Source organism: Sporothrix brasiliensis (genome assembly GCF_000820605.1).
Source record: "Sporothrix brasiliensis 5110 chromosome Unknown Cont20, whole genome shotgun sequence".
Taxonomy (NCBI): domain Eukaryota; kingdom Fungi; phylum Ascomycota; class Sordariomycetes; order Ophiostomatales; family Ophiostomataceae; genus Sporothrix; species Sporothrix brasiliensis.
Window position 1 is genome coordinate 2238214 of NW_024467139.1, and position 23941 is coordinate 2262154.

A 23941-nucleotide genomic window follows, 5' to 3' on the forward strand; every position below is an offset into this window, starting at 1 on the left:
TTCCGTCATTATGAGAGACCGGTTCTCTGTCCCTTTGGCAGTTGCCTTTTGTTGGCGTATGTTTTATAACGGATCACTAGCAGTCCTGAGATGTGCAGAACCGCCGCTCAAACTCGGCTACTAGCTTCGGCGTGATCTCGTCGCTGGTCATGCCCTCAACCTCCCACAGCACGCCCTGCCGCGCGTAGTGGTCCAGCAGCGGCGCGCTCGTTTCCTCAAACTTGTTGAAGCGCGCGCGGTAGACCGCCTCGCTGTCGTCGGCACGGCGGACCAGCGGTTCGCCGGTGACGTCGTCGCGGCCGGGGACCTTGGGCGCATTGAACGTCTCGTTGTAGACACGGCCGGACGGCTCATGGACCCAGCGGCCGCTGATGCGCGCTAGCATCACAGAAAAGGGCGTCTTGAGCGACACGACAAGGTTGATGGGCACAAAGGTGTCGAGCTGGGCCGCCTGGCTGGCCGTGCGGGGGAAGCCGTCGAGCAAGAAGGAAGCAGAGGGGTCGTCGGAGAGGCCAGTCGTCGAGGCAGAAGAGGAGGAGGCTACAGTGCTTGTTGTCGGGTCCGGTGTGGACTGTTGTGAGAGGAACGCAGCGACGCCGGCCTCGGAGTCGGCTACCGTTTCGGGGTCGGCGCCACTGGACAGCCCTGCAGAGGCTAGGGTTATGACGGGTGGGCGGCCATTGTGAGTGAGCCAGCCGCGGCTGCTGAGCTCGTTGCGAATCAGGCGCAGGATGAGGTCGTCGGAGACGAGGCCACCCGCCTTCATGGTGCTCTCGACCTTGATGCCTGTGGGGGCGAAAAGCGACACTTGTTAGCGGAGTCCGAGGTTCGGAGAGCAAGTCGCAACGCAAACAATACGGCAAAATACGTACCCAGGGGCGTCCGCGTCTTCACATTGTGTCGCAGCAGGTCGCCCGAGCTCAGATGCGCAAGCTGAGGGAAGCGACCCAAGAGGCGCTCGGACTGCGTGCCCTTGCCCACGCCTGGTGCACCGACGAGGATGACGCGCGCAGCCTTCTGGATTCGCATGTTCTTGTGGCGAGTTGTTGAGAAGACGGGGATAAAACAAAACTATAATGTAGCCGAAAACAAACCCGTCAAAATGGGGAGAGATTAAAAAAAAAAAAAAAAGGAAGAAAAAGGACACGAACAGTACGATAAAGGAATGTGTGCTTTGTAAAATCGTAGGACTGGAAGGAGCACAGTAATATCGGACCGGCAGGAGATCCCCAACGAAAGTTGTCAAGGCAAGAGCGGGGGCCGAGAACACCCATAAGCTGCAGGGGTGGGTCGTTTCCTTATTCGGCCTCTGCTAAACGGAGCATGGTTCACATGGGCGCACATGTCTCGCTCTTCACCAGTCGCGCCTGCTCCCTTTCCTTTGTCCGCTTAACCATGTGCTTTCGTGCGCTCCTCATCGTTCCTTCCCCCATGTGGTTTAGCGCAGCCGCGTGCACCGCCAGATCCGTTTTCGCCCAGGGGAGCCAAGGCAACTGCTAAACGGCGGCAGGCGGCATCTGTCGGTCATTGCGGGGTGGTGGATCACGATTGGCCCGGTAAGAGCTTCTCGTCAACAACGGCTTCACACGTTTCACTTGTTTTCGCATCACTCCGCACCCTGTTCGCCGCCGTCCTGACTCTGATTACTATATTTCCCGGCTGCAGTTCTCGTCACGTCACAACTGACGCTCATTGCATGCACCAAACACCCACAATGGCTGTCGAGCCGGGTCTTTCTCCCGAGCAGGTGGCCGCCTTTGACCGTGACGGCTACCTTATCATCCCGGATGCGCTGCCGCCTGCGGCCGTTGCCGCCCTGCTGCAGGAGACGCACCGGCTGCTCGCCGAAGACTTCACGCTCGAGGGCCACCCGCTGACCAAGTTCCAGACGGGCGGCGACGACGGCCAGGAGCATGTTGGTGATGACTACTTTTTGGGGTCGGGCGACCAGGTGCGCTTCTTCCTCGAGGAGGACGCGTTTGATGCGACGACGGGCAAGCTGGCCAAGCCCAAAGAGCGCGCGGTCAACAAGATCGGCCACTACCTTCACGTCCTGAACCCAGTATTTGCCAATGTGACATCCCCCAAAGACAAGGACACAACCCCGGAATTTGCCGAGGCTCACCCCGTGGGACCGATCGCGCGGAGCCTCGGCTTTCACGACCCGAGATGCCTCCAGAGCATGGTTATCTGCAAGCAGCCCGAGATTGGCGGCGCTGTGCCGCCGCACCAGGACAGCACCTTTCTGTACACCGACCCGCCGAGCGCCGTGGGGTTTTGGTATGCGCTGGAGGACGCCACAGTGAGCAACGGCTGCCTGTCGTTCTGGCCCGGCTCTCACAAAACGGCGCCTGTCCGCAAGCGTCTGATGCGTCGGGACGATCGGACCGGCACCCACATCGTCGACAACCCAGGTCCACAGTTCCCAAAGGAGAGTGCTGCTCCAAGGGGCAGTCTAATCGCCCCCTCCGCCGAAGACGATGCGAGCAAATATGTACTGGGCGAGGTCAAGGCCGGCTCGTTGGTGCTGATCCACGGCAACCTGCTGCACAAGAGCGAGAAGAACACGAGCGACAAGGGCCGTATCATTTATACCTTCCACGTTATCGAGGGCCAAGGCACGACGTACGACGAGAAGAACTGGCTGCAGCCGCCGGCCGAGGGTTTTACAAAGCTATATATGCATGAGCTGCCTGGTCTATAAAGAGACTAAGGTGTACACGATAATCCTACGTGACCACGACTCGTACAAAAAGCACCTGGAATAGAAATGAAAAACGAAGAAAAAATCGTAAAAAAATTCAATAAAGAACCATATGACAACACAGACTAAGTAAACTATCAAGTAAAAGCTGTTGGTGGTACACATGTCAATGCTCTGGAGAGGGGCCGCGTCCGCTGTCGGCTTTGCTTTTCCAAGTCCGTTCTTTTCATTCTGTTTACGTTGGGCCTCTCGCCCAACTACCGCGAGTAGGGGTGATAACCGCGGTTGCCGCCGCCGCCGCCTCGGCCGCCGCCCCGATAGTTCGCACCAGGCCGTCCGGCGTTCTTCGGCCCGGTCGGCGCGTTAGCAGGCGGGGCATTGTTGGGATCCATTGGCCCGTTGCGGTTGATGTCGTTGTTGTTATTGCGGAGGAAGCCGCCGCGGCCGCCTTGGTGCTGGTTCATGTTGCCGTTGCCGCCGTTGTTGCCGCCACCATTGCTCCCGTCGTCAAAAGAGCCATCACCGCCGGCGCCATTGCCCGCACCCCACGGCGACTGGCCGCCGTTGCTGCCGCCGCCGCCGCCCGTGGCACTACCAGGACCGCCGCCACCCGGGCCAACGCTGCCACCACGCTGGCCTTGTTCGTATTTGTTCTGTTCAAACATCTGCTGGTCCATGGCGTTGAAATTGCCGCGTCCACTGTTCGGCCCGTTGGGTCCTCCGGGCCCGCCACCAGGACCACCCTGGAAGGGCTGTTGGCCCATCATCTGGGGCATCATGCCAGTGTTGCCAGGCCCGCCAGGCCCGCCGGGCCCGCCGGGAGCCCCAGGGCCGCCGCCGTTGCGGTTCATCATCTGTTGCATCTGCTGCATCTGCATCATCTGCATCATCTGAGGGTTCATACCAGGGTTCATGCCGCCCATACCGCCCATGCCGCCCATGTTGCCCATATTACCCATGTTGCCCATGTTTCCCATGCTGCCCATGTTGCCCATATTGCCCATGTTGGGCATATTCTGCATGTTGGGCATCGCGTTGCCGCCACCCATGCCGCGGTTCATGGCCATCTGCTGCTGCATGACGGCGAAATACTGCTGCATGCGTTGCCAGTACTGGGCCATGACCTGGGGCGTCATGCCGCCGGCCATGCCGCCGCCGCCCATTTGGTTGTTGCCGCCTTGCTCGTCGTAGCCGCCCATCGGACCCTTGCGGAACTTGTTGCCGCCGGGGCCACCACGGCGGTTGTCGTCGTCTTCGCGAAGGTTGCCACGGGGCTGCGCCTTCTTGACCTCAATGGGCTTCCCGTGGATCTCGAGGTTCGTAGAGAGGCACGCCTCCACGCCGGCGTCGGACTCGAATGTCACAAAGCCAAAACCGCGCGGCCGGCCAGTGTCCTTGTCCATCATAAGCGTGGCATCGACGACGCGGCCAAACTGAGCAAAGTACTCCTTGAACTCCTGGTCCGTGGTTTCCTGCGAGACGCCACCGACAAATATTTTCGACGTCTTTTCCTGTTCGTCACGGGGAATGGCGCGCTTGGGATCGATCTGGACGGAAGAGACAAGAGAGCGACGTTAGTTCGGGCATCGTTGCCGTTGTTGTTTCTAACCCTGCCGCTTTCAGTACGTACAATTTTCCCGTCGAGGTAGTGCTCCTTGACCATGACAATGTTGACCGTCTTGGGGTCCTTGAACGTCAGGAAGCCGAAGCCGCGCGAGCGACCAGAAAGACCATCGCGCATAACAGTGCATTCGAGTACCTCGCCGAATTGGGAGAAGTAATCGCGGAGTGACTCTGTTTCCCTGTGTATTAGCCGACGCTGGTCTTGACCGATGGGACTGTGGCACGATGAGTGGCAGACTTACGGTCCGTTGTCTCCCAGTTCAGGCCGCCGATAAACATCTTTCTGTGTTGAAGTTAGCATCTGTCTTGTTTTTCAGTTGTGGACACAGAGCCGGATTTGATAAAAGCAGGAAAACGAGCAAATAAGAGAGGAACAAAACCGATTGCCATCGAACCAAAACCCATCCGAAATAAATGCAAGGCTGCACTGCAAGCCTGGAATGAAGCAACAAAGACACATACGCGAGCCGCCGACGGACTGCCGTCGAGTCATCCTCCGGCGTCCACGGCAGGGCACTTGCGGCCCAGTTGGCGTAGCCGGGAGGCGGTGGTAAATGGGCGGTTTGTGCGGTGAAGACGTGAAGCAAATCATCTACCTCACAGAATTCAAACCTGTCGCTCCGCAAAAGCACAGGGTCGGGCGGCATCGTGCTGAAATGGAATGAGGTGTAGTCGGGTGATGTTGACGCAGGTTTTTTGTCGGACGAAGTATTGTGAGAGGAACTCGGGGAGTGGGAAAGCAATTGGGCATTTGGTTTTGACAGCGTACAAAGAAAACACAAGGAAAAGCAAAACAAGAAAAGTCATAAAAGTTAGGAGTACGCAGTAATGTTCGGGCGAAAAAAGGTGAGAACGACCTGAGGACAAAGTGATAGCAGGGTTGGGAGGCGGATTGGGCTGAGAGGCAGAATACAAAGGAGGCCGATGCAAGAAACACAATGGCGACAATAGACTCAAAAGACATAAAAGGTCAAAGTGACAAGATAGACGGTGATGCAAAAGCATTTCACACGGCAACACAGGTTGTCTGTTCAGAGTTGCGGTGTGTTGTTGTTGATGCATCGGACACGCCTTGACATTTTTGGCCTCCTATTCTCTGACTCTTTTTCTTCTTCTTTCTTCTTTTGTGAGTCTGGAACACTCTTTTTCTTTGACTGTTTTTCTTGAAGAGCTGTCTGACTGTCTGTTTGCTTCTGCGGATATGCTGTCTGCTGTCTGCTGTCTGCTGTCTGCTGTCTGCTTGCTGTCTGTTTATTTGTCTGGGCTCTCTGGCAAGTCATGGCTACCGAAAAGCTAGGTACTTGTCTGAAGTGCTCCTGTCTGTCCAGCTCTTTGCATACAACAAACCAGCGTGGAGCCAATGGCCGTCTCGTCTTTTGGCTACTCAGCACGGAAAACGACCTGTCTGGGCATTGTCATCCCCAGCTCCGCCATGGAGGCCAGTGGACAGGCACCCAACCAGTCTATGGGCAGATATACAGCGGGTAGAGAGTATAAACACGTTCGTGCCTTGGAGCTCATTGAAATTGAAATGGCTCGGATTCGAAAGGACAAAAGGCTCGCCAGGCTTGACCTCGCTCTTTGGCTTCGGCCACAGCCGACCGCAGGATCAGAAGCTGCCCCCGAGTGCTTCCCCGCCAAACATCTCCATACTTTCCTTTGCATCCCCATTGGCAAATCGAGGTTGTATTTCTCTTCCTTTTTTCTTGTCCAAATCACTGACCGAGACCAGCAGTTTCCCCCCTCTTCAAACCAGAGCCGCAAGGGAAAAATTGAACACTTGAAACTTATGGGGTTTAGGCAACAAATGAAGAACCAAAAGTGCCACGCAAAAGATACACGAACGCAATCGACCATAAGACGAGGTGGCCCTCGCAACGCAACAATCGTCATCGCAAAGGAAAAATACGTACCCATCTTCTTTGGAGTTGGGACCAACCTTGTTCGCCAGCAGTCCTGGCCTTGGGCCGCCAGAAAACTGGCCACCGCCGCTTGGCTGTGGTGTCTCTTCTGAATGCTGACCAGCCCCAAAACCGGATCCGGCACCAGTTCCTGCGCCGGCGTTTGTGCCGGCACCAGCGTTCTTATTGCTGCTGCTGCCGTTGCCAAGGTTGAAGTCCACTTCGTCGTCGTCATCGTCGTACTGCATAGCAGAGTCGTCGTAGTCGCCAACGCCCTGGCCGCCGGCGTCATCGCCGTAACTGTCATTGCTTGCCGGTTCCTGTGCGGCAGATGATGCAACTACGGGCGGAGCGGCTTGTGCGGGCGCTGCGGCGGGCGCTCGGGGTGCGGAGGGTTCGTCATCGTTGTACCTGTGGGTGAGACACGTCAGCAAACGCATTCAATTCGGCCGCCCTTCTCTGCCACTGAGATGCCCCCATCAAGTCCAGAAGAGTTCGCGCTGCTCCCATCCACGTAGCTGATGAACACTCACAAGTCGGCGAAGAGCTCGTCGTCAAAGTTCTCGGGCTCTGTCATGGTCGCGGCTGTGTTTCGGGGACGATGCGTCGCGAAGCTGTGCGCCGAGAGCTGTTCGTTTTCTCTATCCTACAACAAACAATTCGCGCAAATGCGAAAGAGGCGCAAGTCGTAAATAAAATACAAAAATGCTGATACAGGGAGGCTGGTTGGAACGTTGGACTGACGATGGGTGCAAAAGAGAAGAGAAGTTTGTAGGAAGCTGAGCGGAGCGCTGCGGGTTAGCTTCAACGAAGGAAAAGGGCAGGGCAGCTAGGTATCTTACTGGGTTCGGAGGGCGCCGCATCATCGCACCTTCCCCTCCTGAGCTCACTAATGTAGCATGCTGTTGTGAGGAAGGAACCAACGAGCCGGTGCACACGGGGCTATCTTTCTGCCTGAGGCTAAGAGTCGTCCAAAACCATACTGTGCGGAAAATAAAACATACTGTATAATGCACGGCACCGGTCCACCGCTCACATGCGCAATCCCCCGCCTGTGAGCCACCTGGCCCCAAACCGGCTAGTGGGACTCAACAACAGCCAATTCACCTCGAACCTGGGCAAGCCGCCTGCGGAGCGAACGACGAGACGAAAGCGGACATTGAGAGTGACGTCGATGTGCCTTTGAGCTCCCAAACGACTGAGAAACGGACAACAAGCGCTCGCACACTGCAGCAGGACTTGCAGACCGACCCGCTTCGCCATCGACACAGCTCCTATACTCGTGGCCGAGGACTCGCCCCTCTCCTTTTTCACCGTCTTGCGGACCTTTCGTGACCGCCGTTGACCGACCGTCTGATCGAGCTTGACCTTCCATTGCCTGGCCGTTTGTCCACAATGAGCATATGAACCCGTCTCGGCGACCGCCCCAGCAGCAGAGCCGTGCCCAGCGCTGACTCCGAGATGTTCTCTTCCTCGGGCGGCGGCAAGAAGCCGCCGAATCAGCAGGTGAGCTGCCTTGCATGTTGACTGATGTTCCTCAAGTCTATGTGACAGTGCTCCGTGCTGACAAGCTCCCAGCAGCAACAGGAGATGGTGCAAGTTGGTATGTTGACGTCGGACCTTGTCGTATACTGCAATGCGCCGTTTGTTTACTAACCTTCTGCTTTCGTTCTCTCGCGCAGACAGAGCCGAGTAAGTGCTTTTTGCGCCTGTCCTGTGCGTCCGCTGCTGTCATGCATACGTACTGACACATCTACAGTTCCACATCACCCTTCTGGCGACCGCCGCCCCGCGAGACCGCGCCTAAGACGAGCTCCGATAGCGGCGGGCGGCGCGATCCCGGTATTGTCGTCGGAGCAGCTTACTCGCACGCCGACATTCTCAAGTTTGATTCTCTGTATGTCGCCGATGGACTTTGGGATTCGGACTCTGGGTACTGAGCTGCTTCTAGGGTCCTTTATTACTGACCCGGAGTTTGTAGAAACATATCAAGCTCGTCCTCTGGACGGCCACGAACTCCACCCTCCTCCAGCAAGCAGCACACCGCCCCCAACAGCCACAACACACCACCACCAAAACACGGCGCGTCCAAGTCGAACCCGCGGAATTACAAGAACTTTCTGACGAACACCGACGACGACTGGAACGCCGACGAGTCGGACGATGTGTACGGCTACGATGAAGACGACGGCGACGACTTTGGCCTGCCGAGCCTGTCCAATATGAAGCGACGAACAAGGCGGATGGCGGCCGCGGCAGGAGGCGGCGAGGCGGGTAGTGGAGGTAACAGACGCTCCACCACAGTACCGAGCCGTGGTCTTGGTGGCCGTGGCAGTATCAGTGGCAGTTTGGGTGGCAGTTTTGGAGGCGGAAGCGGCAGTCACGGCGACAGCCAGAGCGGCAGCCATAGCGCGTCCCTCGCGACACTGGACCACGACGACTTCGGCGATGACATGGCGTCACCCCTCGGCGGGTTGCAGACCCGGCGCTACTCAAACAGTGCCGACATCGCTGTCGAGCGTCCCGCGCCGTCCTACCCGGTTCCCAAGAAGAGCGAAGGCAAGATCCTGCGGCCGCAGTACAAGGACATTCTGCGCGACCCAGCCAACGCGTTACACCTGATTGACCACACTGCCATACCACCAAACGCGACCACAAAGGAGATTGAGGCGATCAACTCGCGAATACACCGAATCAACCGTTTCAAGAAGCTGCTGCAGGCGTCCACCATCCCGCTAGCCGACCTACGGTCCCTGGCCTGGTCGGGCATCCCGCAGGAGGTACGGGCCATGACCTGGCAGCTGCTCCTGAGCTATCTCCCGACCAGTAGTGAACGCCGGGTGGCCACGCTGGAACGGAAACGGAAGGAATACTTGGATGGTGTGCGACAGGCGTTTGACCGGAGTGGTAATGGTGGTGGTGGTAGTGGACTGTCCGGCAGTGCGGCGGGACAAAAAGCGTCGGCCAGCAACATGCCCTCAAGCAACCGCGGCCGGGGACTGGACGAGGCCGTGTGGCACCAGATCAGCATTGACGTGCCGCGGACGAACCCGCACATTGAGCTTTACGGGTACGAGGCGACGCAGCGGTCCCTGGAGCGCATCCTGTACGTGTGGGCGGTGCGGCACCCGGCGAGCGGCTACGTACAGGGCATCAACGATCTGGTGACGCCGTTCTGGCAGGTGTTTCTGGGCGTGTACATTGCCGACCCGGACATTGAAACGGGCATGGACCCTGGACAGCTGCCTCGGGCGGTGCTCGATGCGGTGGAGGCGGACTCGTTCTGGTGTCTGACCAAGTTGCTGGACGGCATCCAAGACCACTACATTGTGGCGCAGCCGGGGATCCAGCGGCAGGTGGCTGCGCTGCGGGACCTGACATCGCGGATCGATGCGCCCTTGGCCCAGCACCTGGAGAAGGAGCACGTCGAGTTCATCCAGTTCAGTTTCCGGTGGATGAACTGCCTGCTGATGCGCGAGATCAGCGTCAAGAACACCATCCGCATGTGGGATACATATATGGTAAGTCGTCGTTCGCCTTCTCCTGTTCCTGGTCTTGTGTTTGTTTTCTTCGTTTCCTTTTCCTTTTCCTTTTTTTTCTATATGAGGGCACACAATGTAGCTGACATATTATGACAGGCTGAGGAAAACGGCTTCTCCGAGTTCCATCTCTACGTCTGCGCCGCGTTTCTCGTCAAGTGGTCGAGCAAGCTGTGTGGCATGGACTTTCAGGAGATAATGATGTTCTTGCAGTCGCTGCCGACGCGCGACTGGACGGAAAAGGACATTGAGCTGCTGCTGAGCGAGGCCTACATCTGGCAGAGCCTGTTCAAAGGCTCGTCGGCGCATCTCCGTGGGCCATCCAACCGCACCCCCTCCACCAGCGTGCAGTTGTGAGGGAGCTGCTTTGGTATGTCCATGTCTACTGTCATGTTTTTTTACCTAGCATTTTTTGTGCAACTTGCAACTTTTGCCTGCGAGTCTGTTTATTTCCTCGAACTTGCATTTTCCGGGCTACGAGTCCTGCGCTTGCATTCTTTACTTTTTTCATAATACCAGGGCCACATTGTTGCATACATACATGTACAGGTTTCCATTGGTGTGTGTCTTCTGTGTTTGCTTTTCATAGACGTGTTAGTCTTTCACGGATTGACGTGGCTCTCGTGAAATTTGGGATGTGTGAGTCGAGTACGAAGAAAAGTACACCCTCCGGAGGCAAGAGCATTGAATGGATCTGCCAACTTGCAATGGCCGACAAAGGGAACGATCAAAAATAGAGAACGTACACGATAACGTGGTCACGGATATCAGAACGAGGACATGTTGGAATTGAAAAACAAGGAGAGTCATCCTCCGGGTGGCAGTGTGCCCAGTGATTGTTAAGTGTTACCACTCGCTTTTCCTTTTCCTTGTCGCTGCAGCCTCACATAGAATAGGCCACGACACCGAGAAACGACGAGAAGGAAACACGAGACATTCATACAAGAGACGGCTAACACAAAGCAAGATTAAAAAACAAAATGTTAAAATGAAAAATGAAAATAAAAAATAAAAAATAAAAAAGGGCACGAAGCAAACTACAACTGGACCTTTGGAAGCCCACGCCCAACAGCGTTTCGCCATTATCATCAGATGACGTGATTCTGACAGCGAGCAACGCCCGAATGGAGGGCGTACACTATTCAAACCGCAAAACACAAATATGTGGCACTGTAGGAGGCTTGAAAGCGGACGAGACGATGACCTTAAGATCATGTCCTGTACATCTTCCAGATCCGTACCTTTTGGAAGCCTGGCAACGACACTGATAGTGTCCATGAGCGGGAAGGATGGACAAGCAAGTGGCAACTCGGTTCCTAGTTTCCTTCTGTCTACTCTTCTGAGTCTTCGTATCGAAGAATTTAGAACACTTTTCGTTCGTCATTGGGCAACGGTTGCACGGTCGGGCAAAGACGTTGGGGAAGAAGCCAAGGGACAAATATCGAGGACATCCAACTGATATCAAAGACATTCGATGGTCCCACCATGCAAACATATACACAAAACAAAACGACAACGGAGGGCTACACAGGGCACCACACTTACCAGCGTCCAGCGTACAGGCGGGCTACTTTATGAGCTCGTACTTTGTGTCTACGGCATACTTGGTCCCCCGAGCAGCCAATGCTCTCATTGAACATTTAGACAGTGCCGTAGCCTGTAGAAGAACATCTGAATGATAATTTGATTAATGATTGAGCAGCTGTGAAGATGCGTAGACACGGAAGATGCCGTACCAAACACGTCGACACGATAGCTCGTGATGACCAAAGTATTTACTAGAAAGACATGGCTACGATGTCATTGGTCTTTACTTGGATGTACCGGTACTTGCTCAGCCAGTCTTTTTCATTATGTGTCTTCATTTAGATGAGACGCGTCTTTTTCTGCCGACAGAATTTCTGGACAATGCAAAATGCTAAAGTACATCAGAAAAACCATGCAATGCACTATGCAACGCGATATGCAGCTTCGTACTGCGCATGAACGGGACAAACGGCTGGTGCAGAATGCGACATGCAACCAGGTCAATGGTCTCGTTTGCCCGAATGCATTTTAGTGTTTTGTCTCTGCGATGGCCGTTGTTCTTCGGCACCGAGTCTGTCAGCGCCCGACTCTTCTTTTACGGCATCCGAAATGCGCAACAGATACCTGGCTCTTGTGAGGTCTTTTCTTTTAGCGATATCATGCCATATTGTTGCCCTTTACGCGGCCTCTCCGGACCGTCTTCGTAATTTTGAACTCACACGTCGCTGACTCCAGCATACATATCTAGGCAACAACCAAACGAGGTAAAATAGTGTGCAAAATACGAGGAACTAATGTGATGAACTGAACACGAACGTGAAGCGTGGCACATAGATTCCCACGCAGATTGATGTACGCGTACGTCGTCTGCATCAGGTGCACTAGCAACATTCTTTTAGGTCATGTTGTCAAATATGCAATCTCTATACGTCGTCGATACAATACGCCCTGACGCAGGGATATCGCAGGCATTCGGCAGTATATAGGGCATCCCTACTAATAGGGTGAGCAGTCTGATGGTCGTTTGAGCGCGGTGATGCTAAAATAGACGTGGCTTAGAGGCGCGAGCCGGGCTTCTGACCTACACGGCCTCGACGAGCGAGTCTACTAGCAAGGAGAGACCTTTCTCACACTGCGTCCAAAATAAGAATGAGATAGAAAGTAAAGGAATAGAAGGGAAATACAAGGCATATTTAAAAAATAAAAAAATAAAATAAAATAAAATGCAAGGGTGAGGCAACACGTTCGTGCCCGTCCCGACCGAGATGGACGGAGGTAGGAAGACATATTCAGTATGCTCCCTGGATGACAGGTCAGGCGCAGATAATATGTGAGACAAACCGGGTGCAATAATTGGCTTCTAAAGTATGTCAAGGTCTTTTGCTTCTCTTTTGCTTCCCTTAATTCCCTGAGATAAATTTTTTTGCCTGGCGCTCACCAACCGAAAGAAGTGCCCATTGTGTCGCCATCAGCATATGTCACATATTTGGCCCGAGCCTAGAATGCGCTCCGCCGGGAAAGAAAGGCGAGTGAGACGCGGCCGAGTGCCGGGGCCAGAACGTAAAAGAAACAAAAAGACGTTAAAACAAGGCACACTTCGTGTTGAGCAGCATTGCATTTTATTTGCCCCCAGCGCGAGAGCCCGGGTGCACGATATATTCGGTCGTCGCCTCATCACCGCCTCGTATTTATATGTGTCGTTTCTGGAGAGCCTTTGGTGACTTTTCAAAACAGCCATCCATCAATCCATCATACGCTGGACGTTTCGTGGGACTTGTTAGTGCCCTAAACGGCAGTACAACTGTGGAGTAGTACAACAGCGCATTGACAACTCCGCGCCAACGGTGTCCACTTTGCCCCATTTTTTCGCCCTTTGCAAGCTCCATTGCGTGCCTGTGCCTCGTCATCCGGTTCCTTGTATGTTGCTATTCTCGTCCCAACCCACCACCTTCAACGCCTCTTAGCTTCCTTCTTGTCGTCTCAATTGGAGTGGACAAGCGATGAACAGGAAGCATTGGTTTGAAGTAGACCAAACATAGAAGAAACGACGCGGTCAAAGGAGGCTTCTTTTCTTTCTTTTCTTCTTCTTTTTTTTTCTTTTTTCTTTCTTTTTGGTTAATTCATGTCCTTATTGCCGTTATCGTCCCAGGCCTTCGTACTCATTCCGCTCGCATAGGACTGTTTGTCTTTCTGGTTCCACGTCCGTATTTGCTCGACCAGCTGACTCGTCCCTGATTGTTTTCAATCTTCTCACGTCTCATTGATCCTTGTCAGGCTTTCCTCGCTCTCTCGTCTCATACATCTATTTTAATCTTTCAGAGCACATTATCCTACCCTGTTGTTATTAGATGAACGCGGGCTTGGGTCCCAAAAATAAAACAGGACACCAGTCCCCGGTTGCAAACCTCTCGTCATCCTCGTAGGATCGTCGGAAATGAGTTCGATAATCACTATGAAAAGAAAATAAAAAATCAAGTAACCGCGATCCGTACCCAAGGGACCCCAACTGAAGGGTAAGGGCAGAAAAACAATCTTGAGAGTAATCAAGAGTAATTGGTAATACGTGACTGCTGACGGCAACATTATCTAAGCCACCGGCTGCTGGGCGATTGGTTGTCCTTTGTTGAAAGGTGCTCCGTACACCCTCCTTCTAATTTATCCTTTTTTTCGTTTTTCGTTTTTCGTTCTTTTTCGAACGACTTTCTTTCTTTTCGTCTGTTGCACAAAGAGCCATGGCGTGGTGCATCAGCTGGTATTTCGTTAACAACGGCAGAGAAAGTTGCTTTTTGTCTTTCCTGGCAGGACGAGGCCCGCAGGTCAGACCAGACGTGGCCTGATCCGCTCTTGGTCCGACCCCTCGATGGTCTGTCTGCCCTGGTCATCCGAACATCTGTCTGATACCACTTCAGAGGTACTTTATTTTTGTAGTCTGGTAGACGGATCTGGCACGACGAGAAACAAGGGCGGCAGGCGGACTCAATCTTGGAAGAAGACTATCCATCCTGTGCATTGCACTCTGTAGACTTCTCTATCCGAAACATTTGTCAAATCGCAGAAGGCATTTGGAAACTCAATTTAAAGTGAACAAAATGCGACTGGATGCATCGGTTGATGAATCGCCGCAAGAGACGGGGAAGGGGTTGATGGAAACAAGCGAAAAACTTGGTGGGTATTCTTCAGACGGATCGACGGCGAGTGGAGTCCTTTTGTGGAGAGGGCAAATGCATGTTGAAGATGCAAAGGAAACGACAGAGCGTGGGGATGAGGGTATATGAGTGAGATGGTATGGAATCCTCGGCTCGGGTGACCAGGGGAATGTCTTTCGTGCAAATCGATAAACACAGATTATATGACATACCGATGTATGCATACTATCACTCACAATGGCAGAAGCAGAGCAGCCTTTATTACATATCCGTACCCAGGCAGACTGGTTGTGCTGCTCCTAGTTGGTGCTGCTTCCATTCATGGCCACCTTTCCGTGAAAGCCCTGTTTTCGAATTCTGAGATGTGGACGAAAATATGTAAGGATGGCGTTTGCACATGACCGAAACAGTAGGCCATGCCGTGCCACGTCCCGCCGGTCGAGGACGGAAAATAAGAAGATCAAATCGACGGAGGTTGCGCCAAGTCTATAGAGGAGACCAAAGGGTGGACAGCCATCGAGAAGGACTTGCTAGAGGGCTTTGGGTTGTGTGTGCATTTTGGCCGCGTCGTCTGGTCTTGGCATAATCCTGAGTCGGATCTTGCTAAAGAACAAGCTGGCTAACTGGCTAGCAAAACCAATGGTAACGCACGCAGCCAGAGATGGCTCCAGGAAGCACGGGTTGCGTTGGGCTTCGCCAAATTGGATCGCTGGGTGGCGCACACGTATGCCCACTTTTTGGCGTCCGATGCTTTGCTCGTGGGGTGTTGCTTGCCAGCTATTTTTTTCTTAAGCCGAGCAACCAAGTCGGGACCGTAAAGTCGAAACAACGAGTGCTCTCTTGATACACTCAGCTCCTCTTTTCCTCTGGGTTGACGGGCTACCAGGCTCTGACTAGATTGTTCGTGTACTTGTACTCGACCGCCTCATTCCACTTCTATTGCACTTCCAACGACTGTTATGTATCCGTTCAAAGGGGTCTTTTAATGTGACTTACAAAGGATTCACAAACAGGGCGAGGGCAGAAATGGCGAGAGAAGCAACGAAGAGTCCGGCTACACTTGGGAGGCCTTTCCGTAGGCAAGGCGAAGCAAGGCAAACGCAAGAAAATGGGCTAGCGGAGACTGCATGTATATGTATGCAGTGTAACACAAGTTTTCTTTCCTCTAGACGTTTGTCTGCCCCGTGGCGATCGGGACGGGATCGGTGGTCGAGGGCAGCACGGTAACATGGCGGGAAGGTAAGGAAAAAGGGAACAAAAGGACGATGCAGAGATGAACGGGCTCCAGTTTCTCCGTACATCGGGATCGGGAGCTGATTTTCTTGCCTTGTCTCTTCCGCCGGAGTAAACAGCTGTCTAGCAATCTTGACAGACTCTTCTGCGACTTGCAACCACGTTGCATTCCTCTCCTTGTCCTCCCTCCCTGCGAAACAACAAGGACTCCTGACGCACGAGGAAATAGGGTCGGAGCAATTGTGTCGAAGGTCAAGCTTGATCTGGTGAGCTGGGATTGCGATTGGACCACATACTTGGCGCCTGCGACGACAAACGTGGTTTTTAATGTCAAACAGACCTGACAGTGACGGTGTTTGGAGGTTGTAGAGAAGGGAGAAAGATAAACATGCCGGGCTCCCCAGAACGCACTAAAAAGCTTATCTCGACGGTTGAGACACTGTTTTGGCTTGACACGTGCCCAGCGACCAGAAGGGTAGGGGTTCTGAGACAAAAATGACAGAAAAGGGAAAGAGCGATATAAAGCTTCAAAACAAGGGGTTAAAAGGCAACTGAGAAAGGGGGGAAACTACGAACGAAGGGAGGCAGTGAAACCGCCGACCGGCTCTGGAAAGCAAGGGAAAGAGCGAAAAGGCACAACAGTTGTAAATAAGAGTGGATGTACGACGTACAGACGGAAGGAGTGGTCGAGAGTTTGCGGGAGGGTACTATTGAGGTCGCAACTGCCAAAAGTCATCTTAACGAGCAGATCGCACTTGCCCGCGAGGATCGGTGAATTGATAAAGGGGCAAAGGGACGGAGAAACGTAGCAAAATATTGCCTGCATGTCTATCCACCTGTGAGCTTCGAAATGCATCTTGTTTCCTCTCTTCTTAAATATGTTTAGTGTACTCCTTGTCTTCGTCGGTAACGCAAGACACATCTCACCACCACCTGTGCTGAGACAATCGCACAAGGGCAACCCAGGCCCAGACAAATTATACGTCAAAACGTTCCGAGGTTAAACAGATCAGAAGCAGACTCAGAGCCAAAGCCAACATCACCCAAACAGCGCTTCTTCTCCTACTTCTGCAGCTTGTTTCCCACCGCACAGCGCCGCGTTGCGACCCGATTCTCGGAACGGGGTGTGTCTGCTCTCGGACCTCTCTTGTTTCCCCATACCCAGTCTGCTGTTTTCTTTAATTTCCTGCGATTTACCCAAGGCGGCTCGCCTTGTCCCATGAACGCCATCTAAGAAGCATCCAAGACACACAAGCAAGGAGCTCTTTGGTCTGCCAGATGCCAAACGCCATCTGCCACGGATGAACGCATGAATTTGGGGGTCCTGGTCAGGCCAAGCGGGCGATCCATTGCCGCAGACCTAAAGTCTGGATGGAAGCATGTGCTGAAACGCTGTCGGGCATCGCGGTATCGAGGTATTTGAGGTACGTTGGGACCCTCACAAGGACGGCGGCACTGGCCCTGACTTTCGTCCCCGAGAGGCCGCCGTTTGATATTTATCACCTTTTCGTGTCGGGGATGAAGGACGATGACTATTGCGCTAACATATATACACGGCTGCTCGACACATTACTGCGCACATTTTGTTAGCTTCATCGTCCCTTTTGATGTGTGCCATGTCCATTTGCTTCTTCCACGCCTTCCACTGGTTCTATGCATCTCATCCACCTATACGACGTTCTGCTTTTACTCCGAGTACTGTCTGCCGTCTATTGTTTAGCTATACTTGTTGTGCCGCGTGTCGGATCGCTTTCCCTTCAGCCCTCCATGCAGCCAATTTAACGATCGGTTCTGATACGCCCTTACTAACAGAAACCCAGATGTTGGTGTCCATTCTCAGCCGTCCGTGACGTTTCCCGTATTAACCAACGCAATGCCCGCAAGACTCGTCTTTTTCAGGAATGGCATCGGCATCCACCCCTGCTAGGCTCTCAGTTCTTCCCCTCCCCCACCCTTGCCGCAGGCCCCTTGCCGTCTCGAGCATATCTGAAACAGCAGCAAAAACCTCTCAGCGACCAATCGCTATGTCTCCTCTTGCAATCCGCGAAGTGTCCATACATTTTGAGATTCTCTTGCTTTTTTTACGACATGCAGAAGGATGCAGTGGATTATCAGTCGCATGCGTGCAGGACACCTGCATAAGACGACAAACGACGCAATTGTGATCCCTCCAAGTCCGCCAGCCCCAACGGGACGAAAAACGGGGCTTTGCGAGAGGCATCGTCCGTCAATCAACCTCCCAGCCTCCTTTACTTCGTGTCATACTCAGAAATGCTCGCTGTCTTTATGAGATGTTGCCAAGAAGTGCCGCCAGGACGCTGCAGCACACGCGGGCACAAATACACAAAGTCCGTGAGCTTGTGTATCAGAATACTCAACATAAAGTAGCAAGCTAGGTAGATGCGCGCTCACAATGTGTACAAGACATCTCTTGCATACGGAATGTACGCGTACAGTGTGCAGGGCGCTCTTCTTCGACAGGCGTACGCAACGCGGGCGTAACGCGCATGCCAGCTCCAGGTGTGCCTTTCAGACGCCCCTGAAAAGTGGTCGAGATGAGCCTCGCAAAAGGCCGAGAAAACACTTTGAGGAACGATGACGAGAATAACAAAAGGACGGTATCTACGAGGGGCAAAACACGCCTCACAGTGGGACAGAGGGCCCGATGACGATCAACACATAGTTGTGGGACAATGTGTGAACGTTTATCGAGCTCTCGAGGTTCTTTCATCGGCGAACAATCCAGATACTTAAGTATTTCTTATTCACTCCTTCGGGGAATGTACTGCCATCTGCGAGTGGCAATGTGGCCCGGCTGGACATTGGTCATTGATGATGGCCTAGATGGTCTTGCTAAGTATGGACGAGGTCCAGTTTTATTGTTGTTTTCGCCTCGTTCTTGTTGCGTCGCTGGTGTTGACGTTGCCCGACTTCAATTTTCTGTGTCGTCCTTCATATTTTCCACACTCTCTACAATTCAGTGCAATACACTTCGAGGTGGTTGTTTTTGTTGTTGCTCGGCTTCTTCACGGACTATTGGTTCTTGGTATGTATCCAGGGCTGGGGACGCGAACCTCGGCAGCTTGGAAAGGCGTTGATTCCACACTGTGTGCGAGAACAGCTTTCACGGAACTTCTCATACCAAATTTGTTGACTAGTGCCTCTCGCCTGCCAAGGTCAATCCGGTAATATCAACGGGATGCTTCCAGACCCTGGCAGGTTTTCCGAAGTGTCAAAAAGTGAGAAAGAAAACAAAAAACCACTGACTTGGAAATAACAACGGTAAAAGATAGCAACCTATGCCGTCTTCGATTTGCGAATGACAAAGTCCGCCAAACCTACATTGGAATCGACGGATACGAGTCGACACCACTAAGGAGAGGGACCACGCCAGTCAGCCAGTCAGCCAGTCAGCAAGGGCCCTGTTTTTTACGCCATCGGATCAAATTTATTGGATGCTATTTATTTCTCTAGGCGAGCCAGCGTCGCCTGTTGTCACTATTTTTTTCTAGAACAGCTCGTTTTGTTCCACTTGACAAGAACGCCCTGTTGGATTACGAGAAAGTGGCTCTCAGCCCAACAAAAGAGGCACTTTCTCTCGGGGTTTTCGGAATTTGCGGCAGTCCACACAACTGGCTCGCTTTTATTGTTTGTTGATTTACCTGTGCTTGTTTTGCCTGTGCTTGCTGTGCCTCCTATTCTCTCCAATTTGTTTTCGGTTTTTTTTGTCTACCATGCGGCCGTGGACAGCTGGACGACCAACGGAACAGTGCTTATCCAACCATACGAAAGACGAAAACAAAGAGACCACTAACACAGATCCAGGCCCTGCACTAATCAATCCAATACGCAACTTATGCAACAAGTGGTTACAACTTGGAACTCTCAGAAAAACCGGTCCAATTGTGGACAGTTCAAGCGGCCAGTGTGAGATCGCTGGACGCACTGGACGCGCACGCTCTGGTCACAATCGCACACGCTGGACCTTGTGGACGAACGTGTCTGTCGTCAGTTTCAAGCACCCCAACCCTGTCTCAGTTCGCCGATCCTAAACACGCTGCGCCTCGTCTTCTGTCGTCGTCACCAACACCACCATCAAAATCAAAGCCACACGCAATGTAAATCTGTTCAGAACACACACACATAGCCCTGCCAAGTGACCTAGCCTCGCGAATGTATGCAACATTCAACAGTGGTATTAGCATTTGACAGAGCAGCAACTACGAATATGCAACCACTCCATCTTGTGTCTCCCCATCTCTTCCTTCTGTCCATTCGGAATCCCCATAAGATACAGTGGACCTCCAGGGCCTCCAGCGCTCCCTTGCACAGTCAACCAGACACCAATGGAAACGTTAGTCTGCCATGCTCTCCCAGCTGCCGACCTGCATGTGTTTGGATGTAAGGAGGGAGAAGTGGGGAGTAGAAAGCGAGTCAAGAGCAAGACAGGGGAAACCCCCTTGCCGGTTTGGCCTCGAAAGGTTTCTGGGGCTTTAGTCGACAAAACTCAGTACTTTGCAACTTGTCTTGCATGGGCTCCCAGACTCTCTTGCATTATTACCCTGTGGAGATCATGAGGGTTCAGACGGCTTTTCTTACGTCGCCTCCAAAGCGACTACGACACATCCAACAGAGGCGGCTTAGCACTCATGCGACATTAACAACTCTTACGGCTCTGAACGCCGAGACCTGAACGAAATCTACGATCAGGAGTCATGTTGACATGATGGAACACATGTACTTCGTACACACACGCTCAGCGCACAACGCACAAACTCGTGTACGCGGTACCTGCTGGTCTGCTTGCTATCCCTTCTAGCTGAAGCTGCCACTGCCTACAATTCCCCTCTCCTTCTTTTTGCGATTATTTATTCTACTTTTTTGAATTTATTTATTTTACAAGCGTACGTCCCACCCCTACCCACCGCTAACCTGGCGGGCCTGACGTTACCTTCCCAGCTACAGCACAGTTTGGAACCACACGGCCTGACTAAAAAAAAGACGTTGCCCGACGAGACTGCATCATGCATCCGCACCCTTCCTGCCGAATCTTGCTCGACTGCACTAGATGCTAGAAACTTTTGTTTGCTGGGTCCTCTGTCCTCTCAGCCACCTCCTTTCCCCCCTCAGCGCGCACCAGAGACAAGCAAGAAACCGAACAAGCTGCAACCTGTACGCCGTACCTGCAACCGGACCGCACACACGCACACTGACCTGCACCTAGGCTGCTAGATTTTGACAATAAACAGAGGTGAAAGAGAAAAGGCTCCAGGTGTCGAGGGGCACATACCCTTGTCTTGGGCTTGTCTCTGTTCCTGTCTCTTGTTTGTGTGTGTCCCTTGTCCAGCGATTGGTACCGATCTTACAGCCCTTCCTTCGCTCTGTTACGTCGTCGTCCGTGTACGGGTTCCAGAGGGAGAAGGCGAAAGCTAAAGACGAAAGGGGTGTGGGTGCAGGAAGGAGAAGGAAGAACAAAATGCCATTGTCAACGTCGCCGCCGCAGCACCATCCCTTGTCCTCTCGTTCCTGCCTCTCGACCATTTTCCATCCACAGCCGGTTTTGTTTCTTCTACCTTTTGTGTCTCCCTTTTATCAGCGTTTCTTTTCTTCTTCCCCCCTTTTTTGCATCCCCATCTTCACATCACAATCCATTGTCAGAAGCCCTTGTATTTTTGTCTCTGGTCCGTTTTGCGGCCTGTGCGGGTCGCTGCCATTCCCTTTTTTGGACATCTTACAAGTAGAACCCTTCCTGCCTCTGCCTCAGGTTCCAGAACCCTTTTACACCATTGTTAACAACAAACACCCCCCCCCCCCCCAACCTTCTCCCTCCTTGCCTCCACGACTTACTACCTTCTGTCTTTCACACGCCCCCCCCCCCCCCTCTCTCCGGCCTACCCAACTACCCAACGTCCATCTACTTCTCCAGATGTACGTCCTGGACCAGGTGGGCTCTTCAACTTTTTTGTTTGAATATCCAGACATTCGAACAGGCACGGCCGTATCCTTTCTTGCGGTATTTCACCCCTTGTCTTCGACCTCAGCATCCTCGCTTCGACATATCCTTTCAGTATTCTCTCGCCTTCTTGGTATTACATTCTTTTTTCTGTATCCGTTCCTATCGTATGTCGCCCTTTGATTGAATCACGGTCGTCGTCTCGAAGAGAACTTGACTCTCAAATCGAACTGATCCTTCTTCGTCGGCCTCGACGTTAACATCTGGGCGAGCGTGGCATCCCAGCGTTGTCCGTGGGGCCGTCCGTGACATAGCCGAGCCTGGGATCTCCCATACTTTGACATCTGAACGATTTGCAGCAAGCAGCCTCCTGCCGTTGTTCATTTATCTGGGCTCGTCCCTTCATCTCTCTCTCTCACTACCGCCGTCTTTTTTCCCTTTGTTTTCCCTTTTGTTGTTCCCGAGTCGGACGATACCAATCACGCATGTCCGACTACTGCTATGAATCATCGGACTAAAGAGAAAAGACGATCTAGACCGAGATTCTTGTACAACAACAAAAGCAACAAGTAAAGAAGACGAATCGATCCGGATCGAACAGGTGCGGTGGCCAGCGTCCATGTTTTTGTCATCCTTCGCCATTGTATTCTCGCAACGTCTCGACGTATACATTGGGGTGGCGTTTGAAGAAGTCTTTATGACTTACACCTTCGACGTCTCGAGACAATCACAGCTCCTTTGACTGTTAATTGTCGGCCACACCTTGTTTTGATAAGCGACTCTCGATCTGCATCAAACAACAAGTCACGAAAACAAGACCATCTGCTTCGGAAAATTGCTGAACCCGACAAGATGGATGTGACTGCGATGCTGAACACGGCCTCAACGGCCGCGGCTATGGAACCGAATTTGGAAATGATTCACGAACGGAAAGACAGCAGCGACGACGACTTTACAGACTCGGCGCAGACACCATCGGCAACGACAGGAGACAGCACGGCCCCGTCGAGTGTGGTTGCGACCCCGCTGGAGAAGACACCGTCCCGCCGGTCAAGCGATTCACGGGCCCCGAACCGGAACCGGACACCGTGGGATGCCGGCGGCTATTCGCTGTCGATGGCGCTCGACAACACAAAGAAGCTTGTTCAGACGTCACCAAACACACTGCATGTGCTGCCATCGTCAATGACGTCAACAACACTTCCCGAAAGCGTCGACACTGCATCAACAGCGGTGCCCGTTGGTAGCACATCGCCGCGGCACAAATTCTCCGACAGCCGGAGCAGCTTGTCGTCGGCGTACACTAACGCATCGTCCACCAACTCAGTCACCCACTCGCGCATCTCGTCGCTGTCGACTGTGTCCGAGAACCAGCCGCTGTCCAATTTGATTGCTGACTTTTCGCTCTTGGAGACGCGGATTTCCGAGCCCTGCATTGGCGGTATTCCGGCGAGCATAGTATCATGCCAGGGTCTCCAGTATCAACAGCAACAACACCAGCTCAAGCTGCAGCAGTATTCTCTTACAGCAACCCAGCTTCCGCCGTCACAAGAGCGTGCTGGTGGCGAGGCAGACCGGCTGAATTACCAGCCAGAGTCACCAACGCCTGTCCGGTCACGGCATGACATGTCCATGGGCGGATCGCCAGGGCCCAGCCCACGGTCACCCGGCCGGGCCCAGTCACCATCTGACGCCATGCTTATCCAGCGGTCAGGACAACCCGAAGAGACCGACTATTTCCAAAGCCCGTCAAGGTAAGCAAAGCAGCTTTGCTTTTTGCCAGAGTGGATGGCCGTTTTCCCTTTCATTGTCGCACTCTTTTCGCTTTATATATGCACAAGTCTCCAAGCAGGCGTATGCCATGCATTTGTTCTCATTACTCGGCATCGGCTGTGCAAATGGCCAGCTATTTTGCCACGGCGTCATTTGTTATTGTGACCGCTCAATAAGAAAGAGCGCATGGCGGGTTTGCGTTGTCAGGTAGTTCCTCAATGAGGCTCTTGTCACATTGTCCTCACCTCGCACCTTCCCAGTTTTTACCTCACGTCGCTTGCTCCTTCCCTCTGAGTTGGAAATGGGCAGCCTACGCAACAATTCGTCCCAAGTTGGAAACCACCCCTTTTGCTACGTAGCTGTCCCTTCGTTTGCATTGACTCACGTCGTTCCTTCCATTTCCGGCCATATTTGAACCCTTGTGAGCTCTGTCAAAATCGTCACAACACTTTTCTCAGGGCAAGGACCCTCCCTCCCACCTCTCCTCCCCTTCCCCCCCTTCTTTTCCTTTTCTTCCCATATTCGAGCAGCAAGTCCAGGCT

The 23941-nt window shown here is 53.1% G+C and overlaps 6 protein-coding genes across 6 annotated transcripts; 3 read left to right on the forward strand and 3 right to left on the reverse strand.

Moving 5' to 3' along the window:
• Positions 1–76: 76 nt before the first annotated feature.
• Positions 77–1029, reverse strand: SPBR_07636 (adenylate kinase; the record flags this gene model as incomplete). The annotated part of the gene is made up of 2 exons (XM_040765890.1): positions 77–786; positions 873–1029. The coding sequence occupies 2 exons, from the start codon at positions 1027–1029 to the stop codon at positions 77–79; spliced, it is 867 nt and encodes a 288-aa protein (XP_040616598.1).
• A 685-nt stretch (positions 1030–1714) lies between these two features.
• On the forward strand, positions 1715–2704 carry SPBR_07599 (uncharacterized protein; the record flags this gene model as incomplete). Its single annotated transcript, XM_040765853.1, has 1 exon — positions 1715–2704. One exon carries the CDS (start codon positions 1715–1717, stop codon positions 2702–2704), a length of 990 nt encoding a protein of 329 aa, XP_040616599.1.
• Positions 2705–2961: 257 nt separating this feature from the next.
• SPBR_06863 (uncharacterized protein) lies at positions 2962–4974 on the reverse strand (the record flags this gene model as incomplete). The annotated part of the gene is made up of 4 exons (XM_040765119.1): positions 2962–4251; positions 4335–4498; positions 4570–4610; positions 4790–4974. 4 exons carry the CDS (start codon positions 4972–4974, stop codon positions 2962–2964), a joined length of 1680 nt encoding a protein of 559 aa, XP_040616600.1.
• Positions 4975–6042: 1068 nt separating this feature from the next.
• Positions 6043–6805, reverse strand: SPBR_07777 (uncharacterized protein; the record flags this gene model as incomplete). Its single annotated transcript, XM_040766031.1, has 3 exons — positions 6043–6070; positions 6241–6639; positions 6762–6805. The coding sequence occupies 3 exons, from the start codon at positions 6803–6805 to the stop codon at positions 6043–6045; spliced, it is 471 nt and encodes a 156-aa protein (XP_040616601.1).
• Positions 6806–7689: 884 nt separating this feature from the next.
• On the forward strand, positions 7690–10124 carry SPBR_06684 (uncharacterized protein; the record flags this gene model as incomplete). Its single annotated transcript, XM_040764940.1, has 6 exons — positions 7690–7734; positions 7807–7831; positions 7911–7920; positions 7988–8161; positions 8261–9749; positions 9867–10124. The coding sequence occupies 6 exons, from the start codon at positions 7690–7692 to the stop codon at positions 10122–10124; spliced, it is 2001 nt and encodes a 666-aa protein (XP_040616602.1).
• A 12354-nt stretch (positions 10125–22478) lies between these two features.
• On the forward strand, positions 22479–23384 carry SPBR_07671 (uncharacterized protein; the record flags this gene model as incomplete). The annotated part of the gene is made up of 1 exon (XM_040765925.1): positions 22479–23384. The coding sequence occupies one exon, from the start codon at positions 22479–22481 to the stop codon at positions 23382–23384; it is 906 nt and encodes a 301-aa protein (XP_040616603.1).
• Positions 23385–23941: the final 557 nt, after the last annotated feature.